At 47.0% G+C, this 18,554-nt stretch overlaps 1 protein-coding gene across 6 annotated transcripts in view; it reads left to right on the forward strand.

The window, feature by feature from the left end:
• The first annotated feature begins 442 nt into the window (after positions 1-442).
• Positions 443-18,554, forward strand: part of Susd1 (sushi domain containing 1) — a 124,495-nt gene continuing 106,383 nt past the window's right edge. For 4 of the 6 annotated variants that reach the window (XR_005090833.1, XM_037202625.1, XM_037202624.1 and 1 more), the window contains exons 1-3: positions 444-614; positions 9,194-9,307; positions 13,654-13,809. Coding sequence is in view for 5 of the 6 variants with exons in the window: in XM_037202625.1 (XP_037058520.1) it covers positions 497-614; positions 9,194-9,307; positions 13,654-13,809 (388 nt within the window). In the remaining variant the exon portion in view is untranslated. Of the gene's footprint in view, positions 615-9,193; positions 9,308-13,653; positions 13,810-18,554 lie in introns of all 6 variants that reach the window. The other 2 variants (XM_037202626.1, XM_028856430.2) reach the window with 2 other exon arrangements.

An 18,554-nucleotide genomic window follows, 5' to 3' on the forward strand; every position in this document is an offset into this window, starting at 1 on the left:
TCCTAACGTGCCAAGCTGGGTGTCCGTCCAGCGGCTGGAACTTTTGTCACCTGATCCAGTATTTTCACCCCGGGTGGACTGGCCCATGACTTGTCGCCCTCTCCTCTCCCTCCCTGGTGCGGCGGCCACCACATCCCAACTCTCCATCCGGTCCAGGAAGAGACCAGCTCTCCATCCCGTCCAGGAAGAGACCCTTTCGTGTGGCCCTCGCCTCTCTCGGGTCTCCCCAGAGACCCTACAAGTCACACTTGCACCGGGACGTTTCCTCCCCAGCACAGTCCATTTTCTCCCCGTGGCGTGTCCCGCGCGCAGCCGGTGCACCAGGTGCACCTAGGTCCCGGGACCCCGGACCCGCTCCCCCTCTCCCCCGCCGGGACCCCGCGCTCCGCTGCCCGGCGCCGGAAGCCACTGCACCGCCCCTTCCCCGCGCCGCTGGCCTTATCTCTGCGCACAGGGCCCTCCGGGGAGTGGCGGGCGCCGGGAGGGAGCGGGCGGCATGGGCCGGGGGCCCCGGGGCACGCGCCGCTCGCCAGGCCGCCGGGTGCTGCCCCTGCTGCGGCTGGTGCTGCTGCTCGGCCTGGCCTACGGCGTCAGCGGAGAACCGGGCACGGACGGTGAGTGCGAGGCTCCGGGCGAAGCTGACGCTTCTCGCTTAGGGTCCGGCGGCACAGAGTCGGGGCGTGGAGGAATCGCGGAGGCGGAGCAGCCAGGAGCAGTCAGGGCTGCCCGCCCTGGGGACACTGGGGCGTGGGTGGAGGCGGCCCTGCTCCAGCTCGCGCCTCTGGGGATGGGTAGGGAGGTGGGGACTGGGCCGGGGTGTGGGTCCGGGGGAGCAGCGCCTGTGGGAGGGCGAGCCACAGGTCCTCCCAGCTTCTGGTCGGGGTGGCTTTTGCAGGACAAATTCTTGACCTTGTGGCCGTCCCCCCTCCCCTTTTCATATTTTTCACTGCCCTGAAGAAATTAATGTTAAGAATGCTAAGAAGGAAGTATAAAAAGTTTATAGGAATAGAGTTCATTCTTTAGTTCATTCATTCATTCATCCATTCATTAATCTATTTATCCATGCATCTGTGTATCCATCCATCCATAGAAAGCCCATTAATATCTTCTTCCCTGTGTCAGATGTAAACATGCAGTGTTGGCGCTCTAGCTGCATAGATGCAAGGAAACAGACAAGCAAATAGTCCGTGTCTTAGACAAACTGAAAAACAACAAACAAACAAACAAACCGGAACATGGTGGGATTTACCTGACATGGAGGTTCAGACAGAAAAGTGAGTTGACATCTACTCACACACCAAATAGAAAGCAGAATGATGTTAGCGCTCTGAGGAGGTGTACTGGCCGGAAGAGGGAACAACTATGTCTTACTAGGGAGCCATTATGCGAGATAAGCGAAACTGAGCTTTAGGGACTGATCCTTGGATTTAGGAAGAGGACGGAAAGGCATTCCATCCCATAGAGGAGGGTACTGACCACTCTTTACAGATGTGTGTACAATGAGTAAATCCAACTTGGGAGACAGGCAGGAAGATTATCTTGAGTTCGAGGGCAGCCTGAGCTACAGAGTGAGTTCCAGACCAGACTGGTCTACAAAGTGAGACCCAGTCAACAAACAGATAAACAAAAAACAACGCAATGAATGAATTCCAGACTGCCGACAATGTGCAATGCACAACATAGAAGGGACCAGAGATTTAAAAAACAGACTGGGTTTCACAAGAGGGACTCAGTCTTACGCCGACTGGCAGACCTTGGTGCTTGGGTTTAACTGTTCCTTCATGGGGGGTCAGCAGAAGCCACTGTAGGAGAGCATGCCAAACAGTGGGTATAAGGACACCCAGTCTCTCACTGCCGTTTCCTTTAATAAAGCCAAACAGTTCATGCCTATAATCCTAGAATTTGGGACGCTGAGGAGGGAGGATTGCTATGAGTTTGAGATCATCCTGGACCATAGAGTGAGATGTCTCAAAAACAAACATACACAAAAACCAAACATGATGTAGAAGTGGAAGGGAAGTGAGCTAAGGGTGGACTTTGGGGGGACAGATTCCTGTCCCCCCAAATTCTCCTTGCCTGGCACTGTTTTGTTTGGGTTTTCCAGACAGGGCTTCTCTGTGTAGTTCTGGCTGTCCTAGAACTCGCTCTGTAGACCAGGCTGGCCTCGAATTCAGATCTGCCTACCTCTGCCTCCTGAGTGCTGGGATTAAAGGCTGTCTGGTGACTTTCTCTATCACTTTGGGTATTTGATGGCTCAGTTTTCTAGAATGGCTTTCTCCCACCCACGACATCTGGTACTCTAGTAGGCTTTCTTCCTCCCCTGACTTGGTCTCTCTGTCTTAGTTGGGGTTTCTATTGCTGTGATAAAAAACAGCACATTGTCCATAAACAACCTGGGAAGGAAAGGGTTTATTTCAGCTTACAACTCTCAGGTCATACTCCATCACTGAGAAAAGTCAAGGCAGGAAGGAACTCAGGGAGGGAACCTGGAGGCAGGAAGTGAAGCAGAAGCCATTGAGGAATGCTGCTTACTGCTTGCTCTCTGTGGCTTGCTTAGCCTGCTTTCTTGTAACACCCAGGACCAGCAGCCCAGAGGTAGCACCATCCACAGTGAGCTGGGCCCTTCAACATCAATCATCAATCAAGAAAATGCAGCACAGACTTGCCCATGGTCCAGTCTAGCAGGAGCCTTGAGATTCCCTTTTCCCAAATGACTCTAGCTTGTGTCACGTTGACACAAAAGTAGCCAGCAGGGTCTCCCATGAGAGTGTGAATAAAAACCTATGGAGACTTGAAACCTGTTTTAGGATCTGTGTGAAGACTCCAGCCTAGGAAAGTATTAAGTGTGGTCCATTGATTTGTTGGGCTAAGATGGCTGAACATGACTAACAGTCAACGCCAAATCCTCTACAATTTCTTCTCTTTTAGACATCTTTGGTGCTGTGGATTGAACTCAGGCTTTTGCATGCTAAGCATGAGCCACATCTCTAGCCCGTTTGGAAGGTGTGAGATGATTTGGGGACATGAACACGGGGCTGCCTCATTGAGCGCCTCTCCTTAGGTAGACACTTTCCTTTCACTGAGGAACAGAGAATCCAGTTCTACAAAAATCTCCTTTCCTGGAGGTGGAAAATGTCGGGGTGAAACGACCCTCCTGCCTCAGCCTCTGAAGTGCCATGTGTCCAGCTCAAGGATGGGTCCTTGGGGCGGAGCTAGGTAGATGCAAGGAAGGGAGAAAGATGCAGCCCCAAATGCATGGAACGCCTGGGCTAGCATGGCGCTGAGGAAGCCAGACGTTGGCGCTCACAGTATGCTGAGAAAAGGCCTTTGGACTCTGTGACTCTGGCTGACAACACAGGGGTGCTTGGAGAAGTTAGAAGGAAAAGGAGGTTACCCTTCAGCTAGGCTGGTCAGGTCAGTGCAGGATTTGGGGAAGAGCAAGTCCATCTGCTCATATATTAGAGCGACAGCCATTACTCAGTAGGGAAAAGATAGAAATACAAGAATGGACAAGATATTTAATAGAGCTCTTGTAAAGCTGAGCTGTAAATGGGAGAAGTCAGGAAGGGGAGGGGAGGGGAGGGGAGGGGAGGAAAGAAGACTGGCAACATGCCATTTCCTCCTTCTCCAGTCATCTACCTCATGAGTGAGCGCTGTTTATATTTCAGAACCAGGCTGGCTACTCTCTCACATGCTGGAAGGCCATCAGGCACTGTCCGCTTCTCTTTGACGCCATGGCCACACATCTGTTGCGCACTGTTGAGTGAGACTCTGTTATTAGACCAAGAGTCCCTTGTGAAAAGGGGTTGTGGCTCAAGTTCCGAATGATGTGGGAGTAAACAGGGGCCCCCCAATGGTAACAAGCAAATGAAGACTGTTAATGCGAGCTGGCTGTAGCAAGGGGGGCAGCCACTGCCACCCGAATTTGGGGTGGGGTGACTCCAAAGCGGGCAGTCAGGATGGGAGAGACTGGATGGGACATGTAAGGGAGGGCCTTAGGGATGGCCCGCCTGGGAAGCTGGGGCTGTTTGCTAGCAGTCTCTTACAGGTGTTTGGTGGACTGCTTAGGGGGCTTATTTGCCTTCTCTGGTTGGTCTGGTTGTGCGTGTGTGTGTGTGTGTGTGTTGTGTGTGTGTGTGTGTTTGTGTCTGTATGTGTATATGTATGTGTTTATGCGTTTCTTTGTGTGTATGTGTTACGTGTATGTTATTTGTAAGTGCATGTGTTGTTTTTTGTTGTGTGTTGTTGTTTGTGTTTTGTTTTTGTGTGTGGTGTGTGTTTATATGTGTGTGTACATGTGTGGTGTGTGGTGTGTGTTGTGTGTGCCGTGTGTGTGTGTGTGTGTATGTGTGTGTGTGTGTGTGTGTGTGTGTGTGTGTGTGTGTGTGTGTTATTTGTGTGTGTTTTTTTTTTTTTTTTTTTGTTTTGTTTTTGTGTGTGGTGTGTGTTTATATTGTGTGTGGTGTGTGTGTGTGTGTGTGTGTGTGTTGTGTGTTGTATCTTTTTACCTGAGACAGGATCGTCCAGTGTAGCCACAGTTGGCTTCAGACTCCCGACTCTCCTGCTGTCTCCGAGTGCTCGATAACAAGCCGAGGGCAGCCATTGCTAGCTAGCGTCTCAGTGGCCCCTGTAGATTCCCTCTCTGAGGTACATTTAATTAATGGAAGATGCTTGGGGGAAGTGAGCTGAAGCCTGCGTTTGAGGGAAGTGGGGGAGCACACTGAGTGGGTGGGGTGCCTGGCCCCAGGGGACTGCAGAGGTTGTCACTGGGTGAGGAAGGGTGGAGCTGGTCAGTCCTGTTCTCAGCCTTTCTGTGGCTTTGCTCCCAGTCTGGGAGTGGTTGTGGGACCTGTTGGCTCAGGTCTGGCTGGTTCAGGAAGGCCAGGGAGAGACAGAACCGGGGTCGTGGTGGAGGAATGGCGGGCAGTACTGGGGAGATCCCACTCTGTGAAGTGAGGTGCACCTGCTGCGTGTTTCATAGGCGTGGTCCCCACTCTGTCTTCATGAGAGATGGCACCATAGTGGGCATGGCGAGGCAAGAGAGATGGAGAGAGAGGATGGTGTCAGGGCGACGGAAAGTGGCTTCCGCTGAGGAGTGAGGCGAGACTTAATGAAGGACTTCCACAGGGGCTTGCCCCCCCCCCCCCAGGCACTTGATGCTGTGCACATCCATGTTCTTCTGGTCGAATCTAAGAGGAGCTCTCTGATGTCTGCAGCTGTAGCTAACAGCTGTCTGTTGGATTCACAAAACAGTGCGCAGGGCTGGAGGTGTAGCTCCGTGTGGCTGAGTGCTTGGGACACCCTAGGTTCCAACCCCAACCCCACCAAAAATAAAAAAGTGCAAAGACTCACAGCCTTCCGGAGAAGGTGTCGGTCGGGTGTGAGGCGGCGTGAGAGAGGAGTAGAATGGCTGAAGTAGGCGACGGCTGGACGTGAACTTCAGGGTGGGCCCCAAATTAATGACTGCTTAACTCCAGACTCAGAGTTGAGACTGGGACACTGGGTATTCTTATTATGGATTTGGTTTTGGTCTGGAGGTGAAGTGTGGGGTCCACTGTGGATTGATTTTGGTCAGATAAGAAAGTGAATGAGAGATGGCCAAAGGAAGCCAAGGCTCCTGGAAACATTTCACACAAGGAAAGGTTAAGGGTTCAGAAGGGTCAGAGTTAGTTCTGGGGCTAGTGGGATGAGGGGGTACAAGGGTTGTAATGATTACTCGGCTTAGGAGAAAGCACCTTCTGTCTTGGATACATTTAGAGGAGAGGCCAAGGCTTGGGTGTAGATCTATGGTAGTGCACTTGACTGAAGGAGAGGCTGTGTTTTTTCTGTCAAGAATGCCGGAGAGGAGAGAATATGGTATTTCTCTGGCTCCTGGATTCTATCTCTGGAATTTGATGTAGTTTCTTAGGAACAGTGCAGTTTGGCATAGAATTCTAGACATTTTTTTTTTCTGATTTTTGGACTCTATTGGGTCCCCCACTTGGTTATTTAAAGTATTCCCACTGTCTCCACAAGTTTGGGGAAGGCAGTCTCAAGGAGGTTGAACAGTGAGTTTGCTGGGTTTGTCCGACTGGGATAGCTGGAGTTAGGTGAGGACAGATGTTAAATTCAAGGGCTCCAGCAAACTCTTTTCCTCTCTTGACTGTGAACGGCATCTTACAGGCAGGTTCATCTCCAGTGTGTTTAAGGAGTTGCTGTGCTGGTTGGTTTTTGTCAACTTGACACAAACCTAGACATGTCTGGGAAGAGGGGATCTTAATTGAGAAAATGCCTTCATCAGATTGGCCTGTGGGCTAGTCCATGGGGCATTTTCTTGACTGATGTGGTAGGACTCCACCCACTGTGGGCTGTGATTCTGAATGATGTGAGAAAATAGACCGAGCAAGCTAGTAAGCAGCATTACTCAGGGCTTATATGGCTTACACCTTGTCTTTCTAGGTACCCAGGGACTTTTGTTTCTTCCTCTCGTCAAAGCAGTTTCTATGAATTGATTTTCCCATCTGAAATAATTGCTAGCATCCTTTGTCTGCTCTCATCACTTATTTTAAGATTTATACTCTTAGGGGCTGGGGAGGTAGAGATGCTCTGATGCTCACCGGCTAGCCTGCCTAGCCTACTTGGTGAGGGAGTGAGCGATCCTGTGCCAAAACTCAAAACAAAACATGTAGACAATGCCTGAGGAATAAATAGTACTGCGGTTGTCCTGTGGCCTTCATGTATAGGTGCACACATATACACACACATCTACATACATTCTACATACATATAATATACATGCACCCCTCCACACACATCCAGAAAGATTTACACCTTTCTAATCTTTCATTTCATGTTCTTTTGGTTGTTGTTTTTTCTTTTTCTTTCTTTCTTTTTTTCTTTTTTTTCTTTCTTTCTTCTTTTTTTTTAAGGTGTAAGGGGATTGGGAGTATACTTGAAATCTTCAGTGTTTACCATGAAATCTTTCTTTTGTTTTTAAAAATATTCTTTTATAATGCTTAAACCCATATGTTTTCCCCCCTCAAACTTCTTTCATTAAAATTCTATGTCTCTTCTGTGGTTGCTTGTTTTTTTTTTTTAATTACTTTTTAAAAAATATGAAAGCATAACAAACTCAAATTTTTGCCGTAAGTTTTTCTATCTATCATTATGCATTTCAGCTTGGACATCACCTTTGTCTGGTGACTGCTTTAGGAGAATGTTGCACAAGTGGGTTTCTTTGGAGGAAACTAGACATAGGTTGTTTTTTTAAACAAACTCATAATTAAAAACATTCCTGTATGTACGTTGAGTACTGCCTCAGACAGTGTTTTGTTTTGTTTTGTTTTTCTTCAACAATTCAGTATGGTTTATTTATTTGTACTTTATGCACATTGGTGTTTTGCCTGCATAGATGTCTGTATGAGGGTGTTGGATCCCCTGGAACACAGGAGTCACAGACAGTTATGAACAGACTTGTGGTACTAGGAGTTGAACCCAGGTCCTCTGGAAGAGCAGCCAGTGCTCTTAACTGCTGAGCCATCTCTCCAACCTTTAGACATAGGTGTTGCTTTGAAGTTTTATTCCATTATTCCATGGTGGTCAGATAATATTTATTATTTTTTTGCATTTTATGGTCATGGGATATTTATAGATATTCCATGGTTAATTTGGGATTGGTAAGCATTAGTGCTTTGCTTTGTTTCTATGTTATCTTTCATTTTATTTGTATTTATTGTTTGGCATTTGTTTGATGGACTCTCATTTAGCCCGGGCTGGCCTCTCATGTGTTGTCTTTTGTTAGTAAAATAAAAAACAAAAGGAAGAGACAAGATTAAGAGTTTTTAGTAATCTCCCAGTTTCTGTTGGTCTCGTGCCTGGAGCAGCCTGAGGGCTAGGCTGTGTTATCTGGGTAAGTACGAAGCCAAGACTAGGATGAAATTCTATGCTGGAACATTCTCCTTACAAGGCCACTCCTGAAATTACAGAGACACAGGCAGGAAACTCAATATTCTACATAGCCTCGAGTAGAAATTCTTGTTTGATCTCAGGTCATATATCACCATTTGGTAAACTGAGATGTTTTAAGAGTTTTAGCTTCAAATATTTCTGTTGTTTATCCAAGTAACTGGGGTCTGGCCATCCTGTTGGGACTTGGGATCTTAAACACACTCACTCTTTCCCTAAAGGGAAAGAGAGAGAGTATTGGCACACGTTCCTCTCCCTTGCCTTTGCTTTTAGAGCTGTAGCAAGTCACATTTTAGATTTATTTTATGTGTATGGGTGCTTCGCCTGCTTGTATGTCTGTCTGCCATGTGTATACAGTGCTTGCTGAGGCCAGAAGATTGGAAGAGGGTGTTGGATCCCCTGAGACTGGAGTTACTGGTGGTCGTGAACCACCATGAGTGGTAGGAATTGAACCCGGGTCCTATGGAAAAGCAGCCTCTGAGCTATCTCTCCAGTCCCCATTTTAGATCTCTTTATCCAGCCAATAAAAATATGTTGAGTGTCTATATTGTGCTGTAAAAATCATATGGTTCATTCATAGTACCAAGAGAGGATTAAACATATTTAGAGATTAACATGATTGTTATGGGAGTATACATGTTTTATGGGAGATTAGAAGATGTGTACACCTTTCCTTAGGAGTGGAGAAGACATCAGGGAGAATGAGGCATTTTGCCTGGCTCCTGAAAATAAGAGTGAGTTCCAGACAAGTAGAGAAGAGGGCATAGGCATTCCAGGTGAAGGGAGCATCATGATCACGATGACAAGGATGAGAGTAGGTAGTAGGTAGTAGGTAGTAGGTTGTAGGTAGTAGGTTGTAGATAGTAGGTAGTAGGTTGTAGATAGTAGGTAGTAGGTAGTAAGTTGTAGATAGTAGGTAGTAGGTTGTAGGTAGTAGGTTGTAGATAGTAGGTCGTAGATAGTAGTTGTCCCTTCTGCCTGGAAGGTACCATGCAGTTGGAGTTTGGGAACATGAAGCTGGAGGAGTTGATGAGAAGACAGATGGTGGAGACTGCTGATTTGATTGGCAGAAGAATGTGCATTGTATATTGTGGACAGTGAATCACTGTTGAAGGTCTTAAGGATGAGATGGGAACTTGACCTGCTTTATTTTGGCATTCACGTCTTGGTTCTCTGTGATACATGTCCGTTGACTAAACATTTCTCACCTTTAACTTCCCGTTTTGGACACGTGTGATTTCTGACTTAGATTTGGGTGTCTGTGCCAGTTGCCATGAACATGCCACGTGCCAGCAAAAAGACGGGAAGAGGATCTGCATTTGCAACTACGGCTTCTGGGGCAATGGGAGGACTCGGTGTGTTGGTAAGTTTCAGGGGTGGGTTAAGCTGGAAATGTGAATCAAAACCAAAGGCTCTCCGGTTTCAGAGTGTCCATGCAGGGCAAGCATTGTTACTTTGTTCACGTTTTTCTCAATGGGTTTTTGCCAGTTACAACAGAATCTTGCTTTTATTGTTTAGATATAGCTCTTTTCTGGTGTTGCCAAGGAAGAACCCCTGGTGTTAGATGCCTTGACCTGAACTCTCTGGAAACTTTGGCCTACACAGATTTGAAGTCTGTTTTGTGTCCCGAGTTTAACTTAGCAACAAAAGCAAATATTACATTTCTTAATCTCTCAGGTTGTTTTGATATAAAACTGCTTATCTTAGTGTCATGGAGGAAAATAAAGCCTTTCCTATTGGGGGTTTTTGATTAATGGATAAAATGACTAACTTACTGTGTGTCTTATGTCTATCCGAATCTGTCCTCTGAATTTTTGTAGTTGTGACCCTTTGGGATGACTTCAAGGAATACTTTAAGATGACTTCAAGGTTGTTTAGACAAGATGCAGCTAAGATTCTCCTTCTTCTTCTTCTTCTTCTTCTTCTTCTTCTTCTTCTTCTTCTTCTTCTTCTTCTTCTTCCTCTTCCTCTTCTCTTCCTCTTCCTCTCCTCCTCCTCCTCCTCTCCTCCTCCTCCTCCTCCTTCTCCTCCTTCTTCTCCTCATGGTGTCCATGCCAGGACAATCAGATAACATTGAGATTCAAGCACAATTCAGAGAGAATGTCATAACAATTTAAGTATAATAAATGCGATAATAACTTCTCAGTTTCCTCCTTGTTGTATGCTGTAAAGGTTTTGCCTTGTAGCTGTGGACAGGCAGTGTCCATGACCTTGTTGAAATACCTTTGTGTTGATTTTCATGTGAGAGTGAGGACGTGTGTGTTGCATGTGTCTTGTGTGTGCACATATGTGTGTGTGTGTAGTGTGTGTGTGTGTGTGTGAGTGTGTGGGTGTGTGTGTGTGTGGAGAGGTGTGTGTGTGTGTGTGTGTGTGGAGAGGTGTGTGTGTGTGTGTGTGTGTGTGTGGAGAGGTGTGTGTGTGTGTGTGTGTGTGTGTGTGTGAAGAGGTATGTGTAGAGGCCAGAGGAAGACGCTGAGTGTTCTTTGTCACTGTCCACCTTGAGACAGAGTCTCCCATCAAACCCGGAGCCAGGCTGTCAGTCAAGAAGCCCCCGTCACCCTCCATGGCCATGTCTGCCTCTCTCTCTCTCTGTCTCTCTCTCTCTGTCTCTCTCTCTCTGTCTCTCTCTCTCTCTCTGTCTCTCTCTCTCTCTCTCTCTCTCTCTCTCTCTCGCCCTGGCTGTCCTGGAACTCACTCTGTAGCATCCATCTCTGCCTCCTGAGTGCCAGGACTAAAAGTGTGCACCACCAGGTCGGGCCATGCCTGGCCTTTTACAGGGGTTCTGGCTGGGGCTTTGAACATAGGCTCGCATGCTTGTGTGTCACGTGATTTTAACCTGCTGCGCCATCCCCCTAGCCCTTTGTCTTCATGTGAGTTCCCCCCTTTTTTTTTTTAAACTCCTTAAAGAAAAGTAACAATTCAATCCTGCATTCAAACAGTCCTATTCCAAAGGTTGGTCGAGTCCCATTCCATTTCACCGATAGAAGCTGTCCCTGGAGCCACCATTGCCCACTCTGCAGGCTGGACTTTCGCCTGTTTTGGCCAGTCTCACTCCGGAGGGCTCTTCCTGGAAGAATTGTGGCTACTCTGCAGTCAGTCAGGTGTCTTAGGGAACTTCTCCTACTTTTCCCGCAACAGGACCTGCTCCTTGGCTAGCAGCTGGAGCTGAGGAGCTGGGCAGCTGTCCTGTACGGCAGTGGTTTCTCAACCTGTGGGTCGCAACCCCTCTGGGAAGTCCAACAACCCTTTCACAAGGGTCGCTTGAGACCATTGGAAAACACAGATATTTACGTTAGGATTCATGACAGTAGCAAAATTACAGTGATGAAGTAGCAACGAAGATAATGTTATGGCTGGGGGTCACCCCAGCCTGAGGAACTGTGTTAAGGGGTTGCCGTGTTAGGAAGGGTGAGGAGCACCACCGCTCTAAGGAACTCCTCTCCTGGATGCTGCTAACTGTGCTCTTCATTGCCCATTGACTTCCAAGCAATAGGCGCATCTCCTAGGAGAGGAGAGAGCGTCACAGCGTTTCTGCATTTGTTCCCACTGGCCACTGCCTGTCCTAGTACTTGGACTGCTGCGTGCACAATGGCGGTTACTAGTGAGGTTATCCTGTGCCAAAGGTACCACGATACGGCATTATGTCAAAGGACTTAAGAATTCTAAAACTTTCTTCAAACCTAAATAGGCCAATTGAAACCTTCAGGGGAACATTGTTATCAATTTAAATGAGACACGACCCCTCTAGGCTCCCGTGTTTGGACACGTGGTCCCTCGTTGGTGGTGCTGTTTGGCGAGGTGGTGCAGCCTGCTGGAGGAAGTACGTCATTGGGGGTGGGCTTTGAGAGTTCAGAGCTGCACCCTACTTCTGGTTTGCCCTGTCTGCTTCGTGCTTGTGGTTGAAGATGTGAGCGCTCAGCTTCCTGCTCCTGCAGCCCTGCCTGCTGCTTGCGGCCACGCCTCTATGCCTCTGGAAGTGTAAGGCTAAATACACTTCTTCTTCTTTTTCTTCTTCTTCTTCTTCTTCTTCTTCTTCTTCTTCTTCTTCTTCTTCTTCTTCTTCGAGTTGCCTGTCACGGTGTTTCATTGCAGGAGTAGGAGAGTAACACAGACATGTTCTGAGGAAGCAGGACAAAGGCCAGGGCACAGGTCGGCGTGTGCCCGAAAGCGCTGTGTTGTTTATCACCTGAGCGGTGCACTCCACGGAGCTGTGGCTTGAGCGTTCAGTTGCCCCGCCTCTCTCAGGCAAATCTTAACACAGATCGTTTTACCCTTGAGTTGTGTACTAGATGCAGCTGAAAACTTCAAAGGGTGCTGGCTACAGCAGCCTACCTCTGTGCTGTGGAGGCTGAGCCTAGATTCCTCCTCCTACTTATTCTCTCTGCCCACCAGCCACACCTACCCCTCCACTGCCTAGGTAATGGCTGTTCAGCTTTTTATTAGACCAATCAGATGCCTTTGGCAGGCAAGGTAAAACAGCAACCCATCTTTACATAATTAAACAAATCGAAGCATAAACAAATGTAACACACCTTTACATAGTTAAAGTAATATTCCACAACACCTGGGTTTGGTTCCCAGCAGCTCTGTCAGATGGCTCTATGACACTTGTAACTTCCGTTCCAGGGCATCTGGCCTCCAAGGACACCTTCACTCACTGACATAACACATAGCTAGCCAACACATACTATTAACGCTAACTCTCTAATACTGAAAAGACCAAGAAAGTGGCTGAGTTGGAAATGGGATTGTTCTAGGCTTGTTTCCCTGGCTTATCAAATTTCTATTAAATTAAATTAATGTATGTGTGTGTGTGATACGTGTTTGTTCATGTGCATACGTGTCCTTGTGTGTATTCTTGTGGGTGTATGCGTGCATCAGTCAGAGGACAGCCTCTAGTGTTGGGTCCTCACCCTCCACCTTGTTTATGACAGTGTCCTTTGTTGCTTTCAACGGTGTACACCAGGCTTGCTGGCCACTGAGCTTTTGGGCATTCTCCTGTCTCCATCTCCCCATTTCTCCACAGGAGCATTGGGGTTACAGATGCACGCTGCCATGTCTGGCTTTATGTGGCTTGTGGGGATTTGCAAACACTTTACCCACATCTCCTCAGTCATTACGCTTTTACATTTTATTTTTATTACGTTTTATCTGTGTATGCACACGTGTGTCAGTGTGTCACACTTGGAGATCAGAGGACAACTTTTGGGAATTGGTTCTTTTCCTCAACTTTTTGGGATATAATTGAGATTGTCAAACCTCTGGCAAGCCCCTTTATTCTCTGAGCGGCCTAGCTGATCCTCTAATGTTTTATTTTGAAAGTATTATTACTCTCATGGGATTGAACCCAGAACTTCATGGATACTAGGCACAGGAACTCCCCACAGAGTTACATTTCCAACCCTTTATTATTTTTTTTCTTAAATGTGAAAAAAATTAAAAACTAACCTGCTGCCAATCTTCAAGGAAAATGGATTCCCAGATTAGAAAGTTGTGTTTCTCTTGTGGTTTCATATACAGCAGGTGCATAATTATGAGAGTCTGGTTCCCGTTAGTCTGGAAAGCATGAGGCTGGAGAAACAAAGAGACCAGTAAGCTGTTGTCACAGAGTAGAGATCCCTTAGTCTGCAGTGCGAGAGGACTCTGGGTGAGACACATGGTGTGGACAGGAAGCTTTGGTGTGAGTCCTTTCTGTGTGTCCATCTGCAGATAAAGATGAGTGCCAGTTTGGAGCCACTGTGATCTGTGGGAACCACACGTCCTGCCACAACACCCCTGGAGGGTTCTACTGCATTTGCCACAAAGGCTACCGAGCTACAAACAACAACAAGACATTCATTCCCAATGATGGCACCTTCTGTACAGGTACTAAGGGGGCTGTGGCGACGGCCACTTGGTGTTGACATAGCACTTGATGAGTGGAGGGTAGAATCACGGTGGAAAGCCTTGACCTTGGACATAGACTAAGTAGTATTAGTCAGCATTAGAGAATTAATATTATGGGTTGGCTAGCTTTATGTCAGTTTGACACAACCTAGAGTCATTTGGGAAGAGAAAACCTCAGTTGAAAAAAATGCCTCCATGCCGGGCAGGGATGGCGCACGCCTTTAATCCCAGCACTCGGAAGGCAGAGGCAGGCGGATCTCTGTGAGTTCGAGGCCAGCCTGGGCTACCAAGTGAGCTCCGGAAAAGGCGCAAAGCTACACAGAGAAACCCTGTCTCGAAAAAACCAAAAAAAAAAAAAAAAAGACTGGCTTATAGGCAAACGTGTTAGGCATTTTCTTGATTAATGATTGATGTGGATGGTGCCACCCCAGGGCAGATGATCCTGGTTGTTATTAGAAAGCAGGCTAAGCAAGCCATGAAGAGCAAGCCAGTAAGCAGCACCCCTCCATGGCCTCTGCATCAGCTCCTGCCTGCAGGCTCCTGCCCTGACTTCTCTCAGGGATGGAGTATAAACTGAGAATTGTAAGATAAAATAACTCTTTCCTTCCCAAGCTATTGTTTGTGGCCATGCTGATTTATCAGAGCAATGGAAACCCCAATGAAGACATGCTGTTAGATGGGCTAATGATACTGTGGTCTATAGAACGTTATTATTTTGAAAGATGTTGAATTGTCTGGGGCATTATTATGAAGTGTTTTGTGTTATGATTTCTGTGAGCAGTTTTAAATGACAAAATGTGAACACTGATTGGATAATTTATGCTTTTTGGAGGGTGGGTGCCTGGTAATTGATTTACTGTTTTTCTAGTTTTCTGGGTTTAAACATTTAAAATTTATTATATGTGTTTATGAGTATGTGTGTTCATGTGTGCATGTATGATGTATATGTGTATGGTGTGTGTGTGTTTGTGTGTGTGTGTGTGTGTGTGTGTGTGTGAGAGAGAGAGAGAGAGAGAGAGAGAGAGAGAGAGAGAGAGGAAATAGGCCTGTGTGCATATGTGTGTGTGTGTGTGTGTGTGTGTGTGTGTGTGTGTGTGTGTGTGTGTTGTGGGGAGGATGTCAGAGAACTACCTTCGGAGTTCTATTCTTTTCCTGCTGGTTGTGGGGATTGAACTCAGGTTATTAGGCTTGAGCAGTAGGTTCTCATACCCACTGAGTCATCTTGCTGGCTTGTGTTTAAACCTTTTTATAATGAACCATGAGGCTGGCCTCTCTGGAGACCGCGTGCCAGGTACATGTTCCTGTAACTAAGCACAGCACCCACTAAATGCCAAGGGATTCTGTGCCTCATGGGAGGTCTAAGCATTGTCACGAAGAGGACTTGCCAACACAGGCTCCGCTGAGTTAGGAATGTGACTTTTGGCACCACAGTAATCTTGGTGAGATTCCTGGGCATATGTTGGTTGAATAGAAGCCATGAGAAAAGCCCTCCTGATGTTCGTGACTCTGGGCGAGCTCTGTTTCTAGGTAGCATATCCTGATAATACAGCTCTTCAGCTTTCTCAGGTCCCTGAACAGTCAGTCACAAAGGGGAGAGACCAGAAACTCCTCGTGGTTCTGAGTTGCTTGACATAGACTCTGACTGTTTAAAAGCTTTGTGGTATTTCCTGGTTTTCAGGGAAGGAAGGAAAGCAGAGCGTGTTTGATCTTTCTTTGGCTAGGAACCGCAGCTTCTGGACTCTGCCATTCTGCTTGACCTGTGCCAAGATGAAATTCCTGGAAGGATACATTCATTCATTCAGCTTTTTCTTACCAAGAACGAGAATATTGTCTCGGAGAACACATTGTATCCAGTGTCATGTTGTCTTTGCAACAAATTACTGCTCTGTGGTTCTAAAACTGTGATGCTGGGTGGTGGCACACGCCTTTAATCCCAGCACTCGGGAGGCAGAGCCAGGCGGATCTCTGTGAGTTCAAGGTCAGCCTAGTCTACAGAGTGAGATCCAGGACAGGCACCAAAACTACACAGAGAAACCCTGTCTCGAAAAATCAAAAAAACAAAACAAAACGAAATGTTGTGATGTTGCCATATTATAAGATGTTGCACATTATAAGAAGAGTTGTTTTTTTTTTTTTTTGAGACAGTGTTTCTCTGTGTAGCTCTGACTGTTCTGGAACTTATTCTGGAACTCACTCCATTGACCAGGCAGTCCTGAAACTCAGAGATCTGCCTGCCTCTGCCTCCTTAGTGCTGGGATTAAAGGTGTGCAACACTATGCCTGGTGAGATGCTAATTTTAAAAACCGTGTATGATGATGATCTATTATCAAGCTCATTTAGATACATTTCTAATGGTTTTCTTCTCTGCCAAGGAAGTACCAGTGGGAGATGACAGGCAGACAATTAATTTTCCTGTCACAGTGTTAGTGAAAAGTGATCAAAGGTGTTATCTGGAATCCAAGGGTGGCCCTTATCTTAGCATCGAGGAAGAGACCTGGGATGGTCTAGGAGACATGATACCTGAGATTGTTCTTTAAAAACTGCATCAGTATTGTTTTGAAGGATGCATTCAACTTTTAAAAGTTAGGACAAATGGCCAGGTGTGGTGGTGCACACCTTTAACCTTAGCACTTGAGAGGAAGAGGCAGGTGGATCTCTGTGAGTTCCAGGCCAGGCAAAGCCACACTACACAGTGAGTCCCTGTCTCATAAAAGAAAAAAACAAAACAAAACAAAAAACACCCAAAAGATAGGAAGAAAGAATGGAGCTAGGGTTGTAGCCTCAGTGGTAGAAACACTTACCTAGCACAAGCAAGGTCCTGGGTTTGATCTCTGGTTTGCACACCAAACAAACAGAAGTTGGAAAGATGAAGTGGGGGAGGGGGCAAAGAACAGGAAAAGAGAGAAGAAAATATTTTCTGCAAGGGTCAAATAGGTGCCAGCTAACCAAAGCCAGCCTGCCTGGACAAGATCCTGCACGGGCCCTCGTGTATTTATTCTGTTTCTTGCAATTATTGGTGATCGTTCCCATTTTGAGAAAGAGACACAATTCACATTCACTAATCTCCCTTCTTTGGAAGTGTTTAATTAGTGGGTTTAGGATATTTACAGTCATGCTACTGTTGCCAGTGGCCATAACCCCATAACGAAGCCCATATTCCCTGGCGGTCATTCCCTTGACATTTCATTTTGATGTCTATTGGCCCCTTGTAAAAGCTGATGGGTGCTTTCTTCTTGCTGGTGCTCAGAAGCCCAACACTTCAAAATCAGTTGCCAGAGAGACATGAGTGGATGCTAGTTGGGGTGTAGGTGCAGTTTGGGGGGTATCAGCCTTTATCCAGTGTTTGTTTGGAGCCCCGGTCCCTGTATTCTGAGGGATCTTCTTCTAGAAATATGTTGTCATTTGCAGAGTCTAAGTCAGGCTCCAGAGCTGGTGACAGACATCTTCGGAGGTCACCAGTGATAGAGGAGGAATGAGCTACAGTGGTTCAAGTATGGACTGACACCAGTCGATTCTGGAAAGCCAGAAAATGTTCTGGGGTCTGAAGATGCCCTGCATGACTCTGACAAGTCACCGAAACCTTGCCATGAGGCAAGGTCTTCAGCAACAGCAGTGTGAGAGTAGTCTGAGAGTTAGTGGAGAGAACGGAGACCCGTGTGGAGTGAGGCTGGAGACTGTCATTTCCCTGCCCAGGGGCCTCCAAGTAGGCATGGGTCTCCCAGGGTCTGTCGAAAGCTTCAGGATGACCTCCCCATGCCTTTTGAGTCCCCAAGTCTTGTGTACCATCCTGCATGGCAGCAGCCTCGTCACAGGAATTTCCTGCGTTGTTTGGGCCTTGTGCTCTTGCTTCTGGAGGAATGGGACCCCCTTCACCCCTGGCTGAGAAAGGAGAAAGTGACAAAAAGAACCGAGGAATGTTGCCACTTAGCAGCTCCTTGGGATGTCTCTCTCACAGGTGTCCACTTCACACCTTCATGCCTGGGTCTCAGTTCTCACCCATTTCTCAGTCGGTGTTCGCCTCACACCTTCATGCCTGGATCTCAGTTTTCACGCATTTCCCAGTCCATGTCTGCTTCACACCTTCATGCCTGGATCTTAGTTCTTACCTATTTCCCAGTCGGTGTCCGCCTCACACCTTCATGCCTGGATCTCAGTTCTCACCCATTTCCCAGTCGGGGTTAGGTCAATTGTCCTTTGCCCAGGGCAGGAAACTCTTTCTAAGAGAGCAAATGTTCCCAAGTTGCTTCTCTCCTGCTGCTTGGTGCGTGAGCCTGACCTGGCCTCGGCTCAAATGTGTAATCACACTCAGACTGCCTGCTCTCTGTGGTGAACCACCCATTTGGCTTGTTTCTGCCTTAGGGTTTCCTCCAGGAAATTTTCCAAGTGGAAATGTAAAATAGGGTGTTGTGTGAAGAAATGGTATGATATTTCCTCAAAAATTAAAAATAAAATTACTACATGGTTCTGCAATTCAATTTCTGGACATTTGCCCCAAACGATTGAAACTGGAATCTTAAAAAGACGTTTGTACACCCGCGTTCATAGTAGCATTGTTCATGATAGCCAAGGAACGTCACAGAAGTACTCCAGCTGTTCATTCACAGATGGGAGATGGAGATAGTGCACATCAGGCAGCGTGGTTCAGCTTTCAGAAGGAAGGAGGGGCACAACACAGGGCACATGCTTAGCATGGGCAATGGTCTAGATTCAGTCCTCTCTCTCCC

This window comes from Peromyscus leucopus, chromosome 2 (assembly GCF_004664715.2).
Source record: "Peromyscus leucopus breed LL Stock chromosome 2, UCI_PerLeu_2.1, whole genome shotgun sequence".
Taxonomy (NCBI): Eukaryota; Metazoa; Chordata; class Mammalia; order Rodentia; family Cricetidae; genus Peromyscus; species Peromyscus leucopus.